This window comes from Doryrhamphus excisus, linkage group LG15, assembly GCF_037039965.1.
Source record: "Doryrhamphus excisus strain RoL-2023G ecotype Guam linkage group LG15, RoL_Dexc_Guam_v1.1, whole genome shotgun sequence".
Classification (NCBI taxonomy): domain Eukaryota; kingdom Metazoa; phylum Chordata; class Actinopteri; order Syngnathiformes; family Syngnathidae; genus Doryrhamphus; species Doryrhamphus excisus.
This window is the reverse complement of record NC_136371.1, coordinates 1,442,972-1,458,738: the sequence shown is the minus strand read 5'-3', so window position 1 is coordinate 1,458,738 and position 15,767 is coordinate 1,442,972. Positions and strand designations below refer to the sequence as shown.

Sequence of the window (15,767 nt, the reverse complement as noted above, 5' to 3'; positions counted from 1 at the left end):
ATAATAGTTGTGTAATAGTTGCAGTACCTTGCCCTATTTTGGTGATTTATTGTTCATGGTTATAACTTGTCATCTCTCAGCATTATATAAAACAAGCAAATATATTAACATATTAATATATGCCGACAAGATTGTTTGTGTCAGTGTAGTTTGTGGACACCGGTGCAAAAATGAACATTTACTGGAGTAAACGTGTACTGTGCATATGAAGTCACTGCCTGGTGCAGACCATGCTGGGAGGGAAGTACTGCGTCGGAATTAACCCTCAATTCCTAAGAGCTTGTCGGGTCCACTCCCAAGTACCACGGCATCTCAAAAGGACGACCTTAAAACTTCCAGAAACCACTGAACCACTAGGAGTGACTATCTTGGTATACGAGGGGTTTTAAGGTAGACTTCTATCCAGCGGTTCGTGTCTGGTACACATAGTATGTATTGCGTCTTTAAAGAAGAACGTCACCACTCGAAATACCGTGAGACTATGGGTGAGAAATCCCGCGATAGCAAGGCAGGCTTACAAATCGCGTGCCTATTGGTCTGGAGATACTGTTATAAGATGGCGCCCAGCTAAATATATGTGGTAAAGAAAAAGAAAAAAACTGTCTCTAGCAATAGCAAGAAAACTTAAAAAGGAAAAAGCGCAGTCGCCAAAGAGGCACAAAAGTAAAATTTAGCTTCCGTGTGCTTAGGAAAAGTGGCGCTGCGTCGTGGGTAGAGAAGTGAGTGACCTGAGACTCGCCACGGTTGAGGAAGAGAGGTAGGTATTGCTTTTGTATACTTAGCCTGCTATCAGTGAAGCTAAAATAAAATGCACTAGATGTGTAGCATTACAAAGACAAATGTCGCATCAGCGCACTGCTGTGTTGTCGTAGCCGAGTAAATAGCATGTTGCAGTTCATGGCTGAGCTAGCTCCACTTCCTATATATGGCAGTATCTTTTAGTAAACAACATGCATTAGCACTGCAGTTGGCTAAGATAGCTTATCGTGAACACTGCAAGAATAACATTGCAATGATGACATATAGAAATACATTGTCATACTTCCTGCGAATTGACTGCACCCTGAAAGACGTTCATTAAACATATATTCCTATGACTGCTGTGTTCGATTTGGAAACTGACCGCGCTTTTGTCCCAGCTTGTCTACACGCAGTAAGAATTAACCCTTTCCTATTACTATGTGTCGGAGACGAAATCGAACACTGCTGTGCAGCACACTGTTATAACATTTGCTTAATTACTCATTTAAGGTGCAATCTTTCTTTTAAAAAAATGTTTCACGTTTTGATAAACCTTCAATATTTATCAACTTTTCCTTCATAGCTTCTCCTTTATAAAAGTGGATCCTGTGGGCAACAATGAATAATTCCCTGGATAGTACAGGCACTTATGAGGAGCTTGTGCGACAGAAAGCTCGGAGCATCCCCCAGCATCGAATGAAAGAGTTTCTGGAGTCTTTGGCCAGTAAGGGTCCAGATGCATTGCAGGAGTTCAGCCAGCAAAGTGGAGATGTTACAACAACCACTACGACAATGGTGTATCAGCAAGAGGCTAATTGCATCTATACAGACAGCACTGAAGTGGCGGGGTCACTTCTGGAACTGGCCTGCCCTGTAAGTCATTAATACTTACTTTTAAGTAATGGAAAAAAATAACAGGTAAACAGCGTAGAGCTCCGTATTTTTGATGCAGGTTCAGGTGCACGTTCAGCCTCAGCAGCAACCGATTCAGGAGTCAACAACTCAGCCGCAAACTGTTCAGCAGAATACAGAGCAACAGATTGTACAGGTTTGTTGGTTTTGTCTTCCGTCACTTAGTTTTATCAGCTAACCAAACTGATATGATCATATTTTTCAGGTGCAGATTCAAGGACAGCAGGCTGGTCAGATGCTGGGTCAAGTCCTCCAAGTGCCCTCTGGTTCCCATCAGCAGCTTCAAGGCGTGACGACAGCTCAGCTCATTCAGCCAGGGGATCTAACTGAGGAGCAGCACCAACAGGTACTAACATGTACGCGCATACCGCTTTCATGTCACAATTGCAAGTAATATTTCAGACTTAACCGATTTAGATCAATTTCCTTCTAAGCTCCAAGCCCAGTTGGTGGCAGCTGTTGCAGGGGGACAACAGATCCAGATTCAAACAGTGGGGGCCCTCTCTCCCACTCAGCAACAGGACAATACAGAGAGGAGGGCTCTTGGCACCGCTGGTGCCGCATCCCAAGGGGCAGGCGTCCTTCAGCCAGCTAAGAAACGCAAGGTGGACATGCCCATCACTGTCTCTTATGCCCTGCCCGGTCAGCAGGTGGCGACGGTTCTAGCAATTCCTCAAGGACAGGGTCAGCAGCAGAGTTATGTCTCCCTGCGGCCAGACCTCTTAACAGTGGACAGCTCCCATCTTTACAGTGCTACTGGCACTATTACCAGTCCCACAGGGGAGACTTGGACGATTCCCGTCTATTCTGCTCCTTCTGGGGCCGGAGGTCGGGAACAGGTCACACACATTGCCATCCCCCAGGAAGCCTATGGAACTGTGCAGGTTGCAGGGACAAATACGACCACCATGACCACAATGCCAACACAAGTCACGGTCGAGAATGACAAGTTGAAAAGCTCTTCCAGTCAAAGTCAGACCGCTCAGGCCGTCTCCAGCATTACCAGCACTGGAGGAATGGGAGGCCACGAAGAAGTGGTGCATACGTTGGCTGCAAACACGCTCTTCCCTGCCCAGCTAATGAATGGAAATATCCACATCCCGGTTGCGGTGCAGGGCTACTCCAATGCTACGCAGTCCCTCATTTGGGATCCACAGCAGCAGGTGTTGCACACACAGGGACTATCTGTGCAGGATGGGACAGGACAGCAGCTCCAGGTACAGAACATTTTTATCACTCGTACTGTGTCACACTTTGTACTGCAAAAGTACATTTACACTGAGAAGTATGGTAAAATGAGGTTGCACTCTTGATGCTCAGTCTATGGTTGCAGTTCACCATTAAAAGGGAGCAGAAGGATTGGGTACATACTGTGATCGTTATTTCTTGTGAGCAACAACAGTAATATATTTGGTGCAGCACAACATTGTCAAAATTTGCGCTCTTGAGAAGTAAGTACACATTGTACACATATATACTTCTTTGAAGTATACTGACAGTCGTATTCGATTTGAAACAACCTATGTATAGATGGAGGAGTGACACTTGTGGGTTGGGCAATATTTTTTACATATGATATAGAGTCAGGCGGCACGGCGGTCGAGTGGTTAGCGTGCAGACCTCACAGCTAGGAGACCAGGGTTCAATTCCACCCTCGGCCATCTCTGTGTGGAGTTTGCATGTTCTCCCTGTAGGTTTTCTCCGGGTACTCCGGTTTCCACCCACATTCCAAAAACATGCTAGGTTAATTGGCGACTCCAAATTGTCCATAGGTATGAATGTGAGTGTGAATGGTTGTTTGTCTATATGTGCCTTGCGATTGGCTGGCGACCAGTCCAGGGTGTACCCCGCCTTTTGGCCAAAAACGGCTGGGATAGGCTCCAGCACCCCCGTGACCCTCGTGAGGAAAAAGCGGTAGAAAATGAATGAATGATATAGAGTCTTCCAGTGATAAGAAAATGACTTTTAAATGTGAACAAGCCCAGTTCTGCGGTTCCTCCATCTTCCTTAAACACCAACCTTACTTGCTATTAACAAGGATAATATCGTCTGCTTGTTCACCTTTTTAAGGGTCAGACAGTGATAGCAGAGGTAGATGGCCAAGGCCCGCAGCAAGTTCAAGTTCAGGAGCTTTTGCTCCCTGCCACACTCAAACCAGAAGAGGGACTGGATCTTTGGCGTGCCTGGGCTCAACGGAAAAACGCAGAATTGGACAAATCGGATAAAAATAAAAATAAACTAGCTCCAATTGGCCGTGAGTACAAGTGTTCATTGTCATGTTAATGCTGTATTCAGGTGTCTCTAACTGAGATGCATGTCTGTATGTTATAGGACGCCAGGCACTGCGCTTCCAGGAGGACTTGGTGTCGTGTGCTGTAGCTGAGCTCTGCATGGGGCTCTCATTAATGACCACAGAGGCCCGGGGGCTTGAAGGAGAGCCTTATGACGCTGATGTTCTTTACTATGTATTTCTGTGTATACAAAAAGTAGGTTTGCTTGAATTGAATATATCTATTTGTATCGACCACAACTTTAACCATACTCTTTTCTTGCAGTATTTGTTTGATAATAGTCGTGTGGATGACATCTTCTCAGACCAATATTACACTCGCTTTGCTCAAAGTTTACACCTGGTTCTCCAACCATGGATGCCAACAGTTCACCCACTCGGTGAGAACAACAATGTGGATTCATAGTTGGTCTTGCTGATGTTAACGTAATCGTGGAATTCACTTTAAAAAATATATTTTGGATGAAGTGTAAAGTAGATGTGAGCACACATTCCCTATATTTTCTACGTGAGCATCTATTTCTGTACAGCCTTCTTCAGCAGTAGCACACTGTATCCTCATAGTGTTCCCTACCACCAGGTTATATCATTCCCAGTCACGTGACCGAGGAGATGTTGTGGGAATGTAAACAGCTGGGGGCTCATTCCCCCTCAACGCTGCTGACAACTTTGATGTTCTTCAACACTAAGTGAGTTGTAATGCATCCATTTGCTGCTACATAGTAACTATTTCTTCAGATGCAAAATGACCATATCTTTCATTATATGTTTTACAGGTATTTTCATCTGAAGTCAGTCGACCAGCATCTGAAGGTTGCTTTTTCTAAAGTGTTAAGACACACCCGAAAGAGTCTAAACAATCCCAAAGACAAGAACACCAGCATCCGATATCTGAAGTCCACAGAACGGTTCACAGGACAGAAAGGTAAGAGTGCACCTCTCGCACCTGCGGAAATTATGTCTCATTTTTAAACAAAATAATTGTTTTATTGTTTTTAGTTTCCGATGACATGTACTCAGAGCAGTTGGAAGACTCAGAAAATCCTCTGCGATGTCCCATCAAGCTGTATGATTTCTACCTCTTCAAATGGTAAATAAAACACAAAAGTGTAAGGGTTATTTCGGCTTGAGAATCTCAGGGTTCCCTACGATATTATGGGCCGAAAAATAATATATTGGTTTATATCGATGTCTGTTTTTTTTTACGAAAATTACATTGGGATGATGTGCTCCACAAAGCAACAAACAAGTCCACAGTTTGGAATTAAGTTTTGCCTTTGCATTGTATGTACATGTAAAACCATTAGCATTACCATAAATGTTAGATGCTCATGTGTCCCTTCTGTTTCTCCGTCAGTCCGCAGAGTGCCAAAGGACGTAATGACACCTTCTACCTGACTCCGGAGCCTGTCGTGGCTCCAAACAGCCCCATCTGGTACTCAACTCAGCCAATCCCTAAAGAGCAGTTGGAGCAGATGCTGGCCCGAATTCTTGTTGTCCGTGAAATCCATGAAGCCATTCACATGTCGGACAGCGTACAATAAGTGGCCCCGGAGAACAAAGCACCATGAACCTTGACTCCTCGTTTTCTTCAATCACTAGTAGTTTTCTATTCAAACCCTCTTGTGGGCTCTAAGGGCAGCATGTTCAAGTTCCTGTTCATTATGGCTCTATATACACTATCTTGTCCGTGTGCAATGTACATACCACACACGATCAAGACTCTTATTCACAGGAGTTCCTCACCTATGCTTTTTTTTTTTGCTTAGCCAAAGGATGATTGTACTTGATCTGCCCATTATTAATTTAAATATTTTTAACCATTGTTATTTTTAACCATTACTCTGCGTTAGTTATTTATATGCTTTCTGGAAACAAAACTGTAATATATTTCCTATATTCTTTGACGATGTTTTGCTTTTGCGCCTTGCCTTTTATTATCTACGTCGGTCGCAGTTGACACAAGATGGCGCAGTAGTTTTAAACGGTGTGACATCTCTGCTTCTTGACTCATATGTTTGTCTTTCTTGAGTCAAGTTCATACAATGACTTGAAACTCCGAGGGATGCTGCTTGTGCTACAGCGATGGATCATTGGAATAGAACCATCTCCATCTTGACTGCAGCTTCAAGGACTTGCCATATGGTGATGTGGTCATCAGTGGGACGCTCCTTTCTCTCCTCCAATCACAGAGCCCCAAATCATTCTGAAGATTCATTTACAAAATTTGTTTATTAATGAAAAGAGGACCGATGAAGGTGATAAAGCCCTTAATGTTCTATAATGTAAAATATATATCTGTCCTGGTGTCCAAGGAGACTGGTAGTGCCTGTGTTTTTTTTTTTTTAATAACCTTTTCTTTGTACAGCCGCTATACAAAGTGTTTGCCTTTCTAGTGAGTCCAGTATGAGTTGTCCACATGCATCCATAACTACTGGTAGCCGACATTGTGTACGAATAAAAAGATGCACAGTGACAACCCCTTTCCCCAAACAAATCTCAATAAAAGTCACGGTATAAAACATTTACACAAATAACAATTTGGAAACTTGTCATGTGTTCTGTGCCTGGCAGCTGAGATGTTCTATGAGAAGCTAAACCGTGGACGTGTACGCATGATAGGAGCCACATTGTTCTCATGACACCTGCAAGTCGGGAACGGGTTTGACCCGCCTGGCAGGTTGCATGTTGCTGCTTCTTTGGTTTCCTTATCAGTGGTAGTTCAGCCAGCTGAAGGTGGCTCATTTCTATATGTCGCTTATCCTCACTAGGGGTATGCTGGAGCCTATCACAGCTGATCACAGGACACATATAGACAAAGAATCATTTACATCAGGGGTCTCAAACTCAATTTACTTGGGGGCCACTGGAGCTCGGGTCTGGGTGAGACTGGGCCGCATCAGGTTTTCCAAAAAACAAAAAAAACGCATTTATTAAAAACAAAAAATGTTAAAATGTATAAAAGTTCTGATAAAACATTCCACTGTTCTCAAATATCTTACTTTTTATTTTTCTACACAAAATAAGATGAAAAATAAACAAATATAGAATAAAGAAAATCAATCGATCAGTAATAAATAAATATAATAATAATAAAACGGAAAATAATAAAAACTTAAGAAAGCACATATAGTTGGTGGGTAGACAAATTATTTTTTTCATATTAAAATGAACAAAGCATTATTAGAGCCCTGTAGACATGACAAAACACGACTATAGTCACATTTATACTCTTTTTATTTACAACATATTGCGCAACTGCAGGGTCTTGAGACACATGCTAACTCGCAAACTAGAGAGCTAGCCACCTAAACGGTAGCCTTCAAGTTATTTCCTTTAAACTTAAATCGGCAAAAACTTACCACTTCCACACGGATAGGGAGGATAACTATTAACAGTTATTTAACCTTTAACATGAACATTAATCAAACGTAATCATTTTTTCTGGGTACATGATACCATACAGCATCCATATCAAACTTGCGTGGGCCGCACTAACATTAAACTTTCATATCAAGACGGGGGCCTCAAACTAGTGTCCTGCGGACCACATTTGGCCCGCGGGCTGCGTGTTTGAGACCCCTGATTTACATTCACATTCATACCTATGGACTCGCCAATGATCCTAACATGCATGTTTCTGCATGGAGGAAACTGGAGTACACAGAGAAAACCCACCCATTCCAACCCAGGTCTTCCTGATCTCCTGACTGCGTGGCCAACATGCCAACCACGGCTCTCACGAAGCATGTGATCCTGAATTTAGCGGTGATGAAGAAGGTAGCAGTCGCCGTAGTAGCTTCCCAGGTTGTAAAATCTGGTGAAATGTGCTCTGAGGTTGTTGGTGTGGTGGAGCGTTTCGTCCGTGATGGCGATTTCTTCTCCTCACCTCATGACTTGCATGTTCAGAGTGGATAAAGCTGGTAAAAATAAGAATCAATGGAAAAAAAAGGTCATCATGTGTGATTGACAAACCAATTCCAGGGGTTTGAAATATGAGGTCATGTTTGCTGGACATGCAAACTTCCTGTTTGTGTTGTTCTTACCCTGGGGATGCTCCCCCTCGGATCCAGTGTAGCAGACACTGATGAACAAATATGTACTGCTCCTAGTAGACACAGGAAGAGTGGCTCGCTAAGAAACTTTTGTGACAGTCAAAAACAAGATATGCCTTTGTTTCTTCAAAGCCTCTTGTACAAAGCATGCATATTCTGGGATAAATCAGATTTACAGTCACCCCTCCATTCCTTTGTTGACAACATTCATTTATGTCTACCTTTTGAGATACCAACTACATGTCAATGTTGCATTCAATATTGCAGTAGTAAAGCCTAATAGTGGCATTTTGTTTTCAGTCATTAAAATTATAGAAAAGACAGACACATGAAAGTATAACTAGTGGAAGTGGAACCTTGGTTAGTGTCATTAAATCGTTCGAGATCCAAAAGTCAGACTAACCGAAAGGAATTTTCCTATAAGAAATAATATGAATCTAATTAGTCCCTTCAAAAAAAGCCAAATATGTTAACAAAGTGTGTTAGAAATTAAATAGTTTCACAATTACAGTTCAAAAATACATATAATTTATGAAAGGGATAAACAAACTTTTAAAGTTACACAATATGGTAGTTTGCCGTTTGACCATAAGTTATTTCTTCCATTCAATTGTTTTTTTTTTTGTTTTGTTTTTTTTACCCGAAATGGAGCTATATAAAGTTGGAAGTGGCAGTATTTAATTTAAATTTTTTTTCAAATACAGTTGAATTCAAGAAGCAATTTATGACAAAATATAGTGTTTTTGGGTCTTCAGTTGGGTCTTCAATGTAAATAACGATAAACGACAAAGTGAAATTATCCCTTTAATATGTCATTTATATGCCTTTGGAATTGTTTTATACATGTCAAGCTATAATTGTAAAACTATTTTTCAAAAAAACGTGTTTTGTCGACTGCTGATGTATAGACAGGTTATTTTGTTTAGCGAGCGATGGATGCTAACGAGGAAGGAGGTTTTGTGATTTTTAAAAATACATCAAGAACACAGTTGGACTCATGCAGTGTATTAACAGCATGGCAAGATGTGTGTCATTTTGTACGCTAACTGAAGAATCCACGCAAATTGAGTAAAAATTGTGATTTTACCTTAACTGAAAAACATTCTAACCAAGGCGGATGCTAACCAAGGCCTACGTTCCGCTGTTCCACATTTTAGTTCTTTTTCAGCACATTAATGTTAACTGTTCCTCATTCATTCTTGTGTTTAAGCACATAACGAACCAGATTCTGGACCATCCACATTCGATGTAGTCGAAGGTCAGCCACGGCGGCTCGGATATCAGGCCGTATGCCCCTCACACAGAGCTGCATTAGCCACAGCAGCGTGACAAATGTCCCCGATCGTCCAACGCCTGCACTGGTACACACAGCACACAGGAACCATAAGCTGATTCCGGATGGCATGGAGCGTACGTCATGTTAAACAGAAGTTCGGAGGTCAAACCTGCAGTGCACGACAGCCGGACCGAGACGCGGAATAGCATTCAAATGTTGCCGCACCTGGTCTGTGAAGGCACAGAGTGAGGACGGATCTGTGGGAACGCCGCGGTCCGGCCAGGACGGATAGTGGTAGTGGGTTATGATCCTATCTGTGGGACAGTCTTGCTAAAAACATAAAACACCAGCCTTTAATGCAGCACAAGTAAAAACTTTGAGTGGAAGCAACAACCAAAGGAGAAGATAAATGTCTCTAACCTGTCTGAGGTTAATGGTAGAGGTAAAATAGTCTGGGCCTTGTTTCCGAGTCATTGTTGTCACTTGGAACGATCCGTGATAAACTGTTCCTGGTTGCAGAGACCAATACTTGTCACATAGCACCTGCAACGTTCAAGCAGACATTCGTTCATTCAGTTTCTACGGTTGTGGGGGATGCTGGAGCCTATCCCAGCTGGTGGCCAGCCAATCATAGGGCACATATAGACAAACGACCATTCACACTCACATTCATACCTATGGACAATTTGGAGTGGCTAATTAACCTAGCATGTTTTTGGAATGTGGGAGGAAACCGGAGTACCCGGAGAAAACATGCAAACTCCACACAGACATGCCCGAGGGTGGAATTGAACTCAGGTCTCCGAGCAGAGAGGCCTGCATGGTAACCGCTCATCCACTGCGCAGCCTGTTTGACACTCATTCATTCATTCATTCATTCATTCTATACCGCTTTTCCTCATGAGGTTTGTGGCGGGTGCTGGAGCCTATCCCAGCTGTCTTCAGGTGAGAGGCGGGGTACACCCTGGACTGGTGGCCAGCCAATCACAGGGCACATATAGACAAACAACCATTAACACTCAACATTCATACCTATACATATAGGGTGGAATTGAACTTGGGTCTCCTTGCTGTGAGGCCTGTGCGCTAACCGCTCATCCACTGTGCAGCCCATGGTTGACATTCATTCATTCATTCATTCTCTACTGCTTTTCCTCAGCCAATCCCAGCTGTCTTTACTTGTTATAAAACTCGTTATGAACGCCTCTCATTGCCTTTCAATGTGCAGGGCCCACTGGACTGTGCATCAGAGGCCACAATGTGCGTCACCATGTAGACCACCTCTTCTCCATCAGCAAGCGAGTCGCCAATTAACCTAGCATGTTTTTGGAATGTGGGAGGAAACCGGAGTACCCTCAGAGAACATGCAAACTCCACACAGACATGCCCGAGGGTGGAATTGAACTCGGGTCCCCTAGCTGTGAGGCCTGTACGATAACCGCTCAACTACTGTGCAGCTCATGTTTGACATATTCTCCTAAAATAATGTTCCATAGGTTAAGAAGGCATACTTGTAAGAGATGTAAAAGTACCAGATGGAGGGGTAGGATTTAATAAGCTTTGCTTCTTCCTACTCCTTTTGGACATGTGGAACTGGGAACTGATTATGGGATGCATTCAATTGTAATCTGATGCATGTTCAAATGAAATAAAACCATTACCATTACCATTACCATTACCATTACCATTACCATTACCATTACCATTACCATTACCATTACCATTACCATATTACATATTAAGAGAGATCTTAAGTAGTAGAGAGTAAATACGTCTCACCATGTCTTTGTGTCTCAGAGCTGTCACCATGACAATTATCCTAACGTTCTGCTCCCACACCATCCTCCAGAAATCAACTATCGTGTTGAGCATTGGACCCTGGGTGCAGATGAAGTCTCGTTCTGATCCTCCACCCTGTATACAAATTGAAGTCAAACCACGATGGCATCATCGTAGGTCAGGTCGTGGACGAGCTCTTACTGGTACAAAATTGGCGTTGATGTAGTCAGAGTTAGGGGAGGAGTTTTGACTGGACAGTCTCACCCGGCAGTGGTCATCTGTAGTCACATGGGAATGACAAAAAGAAAAGCAGGTGAACACAAGGATTGGCTAACATACGTTTATGTTTATTCTGTACTTACACGGTAAGATGTACGGATAGCGGTTCTTTTCTCTGTTAGCCTCTAAGTCCCCCACTTTGGATGAAAGACCTTTACCGACATCACTTAGCTCCTTTAAAAAGACATTATTGACATCATGAAAGGAGAAGTATTTAACTGGACCTTTGGTTCTTAGAAAGGTAACACTTCACAGTAAAGTACACAACATTACAGGATTATTCAAATATTCCTGTCATTTTGGAATATCCATTCATTCATTAATTTTCTACCGCTTATCCTCACGAGGGCCGCGGGGAGTGCTGGAGTCTATCCCAGCTATCCTTACTTGTTATAAAACTCATTATGAACGCCTCTCATTGCCTTTCAATGTGCAGGGCCCACTGGACTGTGCATCAGAGGCCACAATGTGCGCCACCATGTAGACCACTTCTTCTCCATCATTCATTCATTCATTCATTCATTCATTCATTTTCTACCGCTTATCCTCACGAGCCTATCCCAGCTGTCTTCGGGCGAGGGGCGGGGTACACCCCGGACTGGTGGCCAGCCAATCACAGGGCACATATAGACAAACAACCATTCACACTCACATTCATACCTATGGACAATTTGGAGTCGCTAATTAACCTAGCATGTTTTTGGAATGTGGGAGGAAACCGGAGTACCCGGAGAAAATGCACACATAGTCACGAACTATGGTCTCCTAGCTGCGCGCTAACCACTCGACCACCATGCAGCCTAATAACAATTACCTCAAATTCCTGTCTAAAGCCTCTGTTGTTAAAGGCAGAGAGTGCCTGGCATGCAGAATCAAACTCCTGGAGGATCTGTGCTCTTGAGAAAGTCTGTAACCTGAAAAGTAGGAATATTCACAGTGTTTGATTTGATTCCATATAGCCAATCACAGGGCACATATAGACAAACAACCATTCACAGTGTAATTAATTAGTTCTACTTTTCAAAACTCTCAACACAACACTGAATAATGACAACACAAAAACCCATCCATCCAATTCTACGTTGTCACATTCTTAAAATGCTAAGTTAATCTCGCGGTCTCACCTCATGTCTTTTCTTGCATTTGACCACCAGCTTCTGCGGTGTGTTGATTATTACCAGTTTCAGAATGGATGCTGTCAAAAATGCAAACGTCAACATTATTGTGGTAGAAAATGACCCCATCCCACAGCAATGTTTTGCCAGAAAAACAAGTGAAACACTACTGCATTCTTGCTAGGAAACTGCCCCAGCAAGAAGCAAAACCTGCTCCAACAGCTTCCCAGCCCCAAACACAAAAACACTGTCCCGGTTTTAAGGACAAAAGGTTTCAAGTAGTATTGTTGTTGAACCATTACCTTTCTGGATACCGTGCTGTTGAGGCTTTTTCGATGGCCACCGAACGAAGACAAACAACCACACTGTTCCAAGTCTTGTAAGACTTCTGCTTTTAATAATTCTCCTCCAGGCCCAGTTTGAGGCGGGGAGTCTTGAGAAGGGTGGAGCAAAGGGTGGAGACTGGAGTTCTGAGGAAATGAAGGGTAGCGCTGTTTGTCAGCGATGTCATTCCTCCTGGGAAATTCACAGTGTTCCTCGTGATGACATTTATGCATATTTGTTCTGGTTCCTGCAAAATCATCATCTTATGAATCATATTGATTACACCCAAGAATTTCTACTACATATTGCATTGATTTTCCTTCGTCACACTGAAGAAACGATGTGTTTTGGTGCAATGTTGTGGAGGCCTCGGTCTCTTCCTGTTAGCTAGTCTGTAAAACAAACACATAAAAACATCTAAGCGCCCTTTTCTATAAGCTGAACAAGATGCATATTAAGTCTTAAATCCGGCTCTCTAAATTGTCCAGAATTGTTTGTGAATTTTGAGTGTGAATGGTTGTTTGTCTCCTTATGATCTGCGATTGGCTGGGGGTAAGTCCATAGTGTACCCCGCCTCTTACCGGAAGACAGAAAACATAGGCTCCAGCACAAGGACAAGCAGTGTAGAAAATGGGTGGATTGATGGAAAGTCTTTAATTCCAGATATTATATTCCAAAATGACAGGAATCCTGTAATGTTGTGTACCTTATTGTGAAATATTACCTTATTATTAAATATTAAGAACAAAAGTTTCAGCAAAAATCACAGGAAACAAACAATCACATTCCCATCAATGGACAATTTACAGTCTCTAATTAATCTAACACAAACTTTTGTGGTATTTGTCAAAGGAATTGAAAATAAAAACAGCCGACCAAATTAAAAGTCAGACAAAAAAAAATTCCCTTTAATTAATTTAATAAAATTAAATTAATTTCCCTTTAATTAATTTAATAAATCCCTTTAATTTCCCTCTTTTGACTGCTCTAATAGGCCACAGGCAGTTTCTTAAAGCCTTCAAAATAAACAGCATCTGGGATCCATTTTACTATACTTTACTATACTAATTTCAGCATTCTGAATCCTATTTTTATTGTGTTATAAATATATGTCGTCTAAAGTGGTAATTGCAAATAATGCAAATAAACCTTTGTTGCCAAAATGGGTTATTGTTGACGCCTTTCTGTCAGTAGTTAGTATAATTATTTACTGATATAGCTGTTATGAGTTTTGTTTTTTTCCCCACCAGAATCACCTTAGAATCTCGTTAGGAGTGGAAGTGGAAGCACCTGTGGTGCCCTAACCGCCCCCCCCAGCTGAAGGTCTGAGTAATCAGCAGGGCTGGGCGGGTACATAAGGACCATTTGCTGCTCTGTTCTGGTTTTCTTTTTTTTGTGAGTGTGTGAGAGTCAACAGAACCCAAGACCCAGTTTTGATTTACATGCCGTTTAGGTTAGTTTCCCCTCTTAGGAACCTTTATTTCACCAGTTTTTGTTCCACTTGGGAGGGAACACATAACATAGCTAAAAGCTACAATTATTAACTGCAAGCAAATGTATGTCGGAGGTTGTGTTATTTTTTAAATACGGTGTCATCTCACGATTGACCAACAGAAGTGTTGAAATAGGTGAATAATACACCAGCCCCAGGACAGAGTGTAATATTGACTACTGTACAGTACATGTTGTTATTATGCAATACACAAGATGCACCTGCACAGTAAACAACTCAGCAGACATAAAATGGATCAATGTATTCAATACTGTGTGTTACAATGTGTCCACTAATAAGCATCAGTCATGTTGTACACCAGGGGTCTCAAACACGCGGCCCGCGGGCCAAATGTGGCCTGCAGGACACTAGTTTGAGGCCCCCGCCTTGATATGAAAGTTTGATATGGATGCTGTATGGTATCATGTACCCAGAAAAAAATATTACGTTTGATTAATGTTCATGTTAAAGGTTAAATAACTGTTAATAGTTATCCTCCCTATCCGTGTGGAAGTGGTAAGTTTTTGGCTATTTAAGTTTAAAGGAAATAACTTGAAGGCTACCGTTTAAGTCGCTAGCTCTCTAGTTTGCGAGTTAGCATGTGTCTCAAGACCCTGCAGTTGCGCAATATGTTGTAAATAAAAAGAGTATAAATGTGACTATAGTCGTGTTTTGTCATGTCTACAGGTTTATTTTAATTTTAATTTTAATGTGGTTTCTTAAGTTTTTCTTATTTGCCATTTTATTATTATTATTATATGTATTTATTTATTACTGATTGATTGATTTTCTTTATTCTTGATTTGTTTATTTTAAGCGAAGTTTTTAAAAAACATTTGTTTTTAATAAATGCGTTTTTTGGGGGGGGGAACCTGATTCGGACCAGTCTCACCCAGACCCGAGCTCCAGTGGCCCCCCAAGTAAATTGAGTTTGAGACCCCTGTTGTATACACTGCATACTTTGCAGCATTTATATGCAATTCACCCTTTAGTCGTTGGGTGGCAGTGTAAGCAAACTGAGGTCTAGTGTTTCCATCAATGTAAGGCATTATTGCAAATATTTGGAAGCCAGCATTCTTGTACATTCCATCTAGAAACAAACTAGTATTACATAATAAAGTTTTTCTTGACATAATAGATTTATTATGCCAACAATCCAGTGATTTGGATAAAATTGTCATTAATAACAATAATAACAATAATGCATGTGGATGCTCAATATAATTGATGTGCTATAATCCATGTATTTAACTTCAAACCTTGGCTTCTCTTGTACTCGGGCTTTTTAAGTGCACACACTGCAGCACTGTGGAGGTGTGTGTTTTGTGTATGTGTGACAGTGGAACAGGTTTTTATGTGTGTTCCTCAGTGATGGTGCGATGATGGTGACTCATCGCTGATTTGTGTGTATATAAGAGAGACAAGCTTGCTCTATATATATATATATATATATATATATATATATATATATATATATATATATATATATATATATATATATATA

General features: G+C 41.7%; 2 protein-coding genes across 4 annotated transcripts in view; one reads left to right on the top strand and one right to left on the bottom strand.

Moving 5' to 3' along the window:
• LOC131104468 (receptor-type tyrosine-protein phosphatase V-like) overlaps positions 1-12,570 on the bottom strand; it is a 90,490-nt gene extending 77,920 nt beyond the window's left edge. The window contains exons 1-11 of one of the 3 annotated variants that reach the window (XM_078796961.1): positions 12,457-12,570; positions 12,147-12,246; positions 11,416-11,506; positions 11,255-11,331; positions 11,054-11,188; positions 9,695-9,817; positions 9,444-9,604; positions 9,221-9,356; positions 7,990-8,051; positions 7,675-7,863; positions 7,127-7,350 (exon numbers count right to left, since the gene is read on the bottom strand). In XM_078796961.1, coding sequence (XP_078653087.1) covers positions 7,683-7,863; positions 7,990-8,051; positions 9,221-9,356; positions 9,444-9,604; positions 9,695-9,817; positions 11,054-11,188; positions 11,255-11,331; positions 11,416-11,506; positions 12,147-12,246; positions 12,457-12,461 — 1,071 coding nt within the window. In that variant the 5' untranslated portion in view covers positions 12,462-12,570 and the 3' untranslated portion in view covers positions 7,127-7,350; positions 7,675-7,682. Of the gene's footprint in view, positions 1-7,126; positions 7,351-7,396; positions 7,864-7,989; positions 8,052-9,220; positions 9,357-9,443; positions 9,605-9,694; positions 9,818-11,053; positions 11,189-11,254; positions 11,332-11,415; positions 11,507-12,146; positions 12,247-12,456 lie in introns of those variants that run through there. The other 2 variants (XM_078796962.1, XM_078796960.1) reach the window with 2 other exon arrangements.
• Positions 504-6,496, top strand: LOC131104245 (transcriptional regulator QRICH1-like). The gene is made up of 12 exons (XM_058051226.2): positions 504-757; positions 1,325-1,614; positions 1,694-1,789; positions 1,859-1,999; positions 2,088-2,870; positions 3,724-3,907; positions 3,985-4,139; positions 4,209-4,323; positions 4,524-4,632; positions 4,720-4,868; positions 4,943-5,033; positions 5,301-6,496. The coding sequence occupies exons 2-12, from the start codon at positions 1,360-1,362 to the stop codon at positions 5,485-5,487; spliced, it is 2,265 nt and encodes a 754-aa protein (XP_057907209.2). The 5' UTR covers positions 504-757; positions 1,325-1,359; the 3' UTR covers positions 5,488-6,496.
• Positions 12,571-15,767: the final 3,197 nt, after the last annotated feature.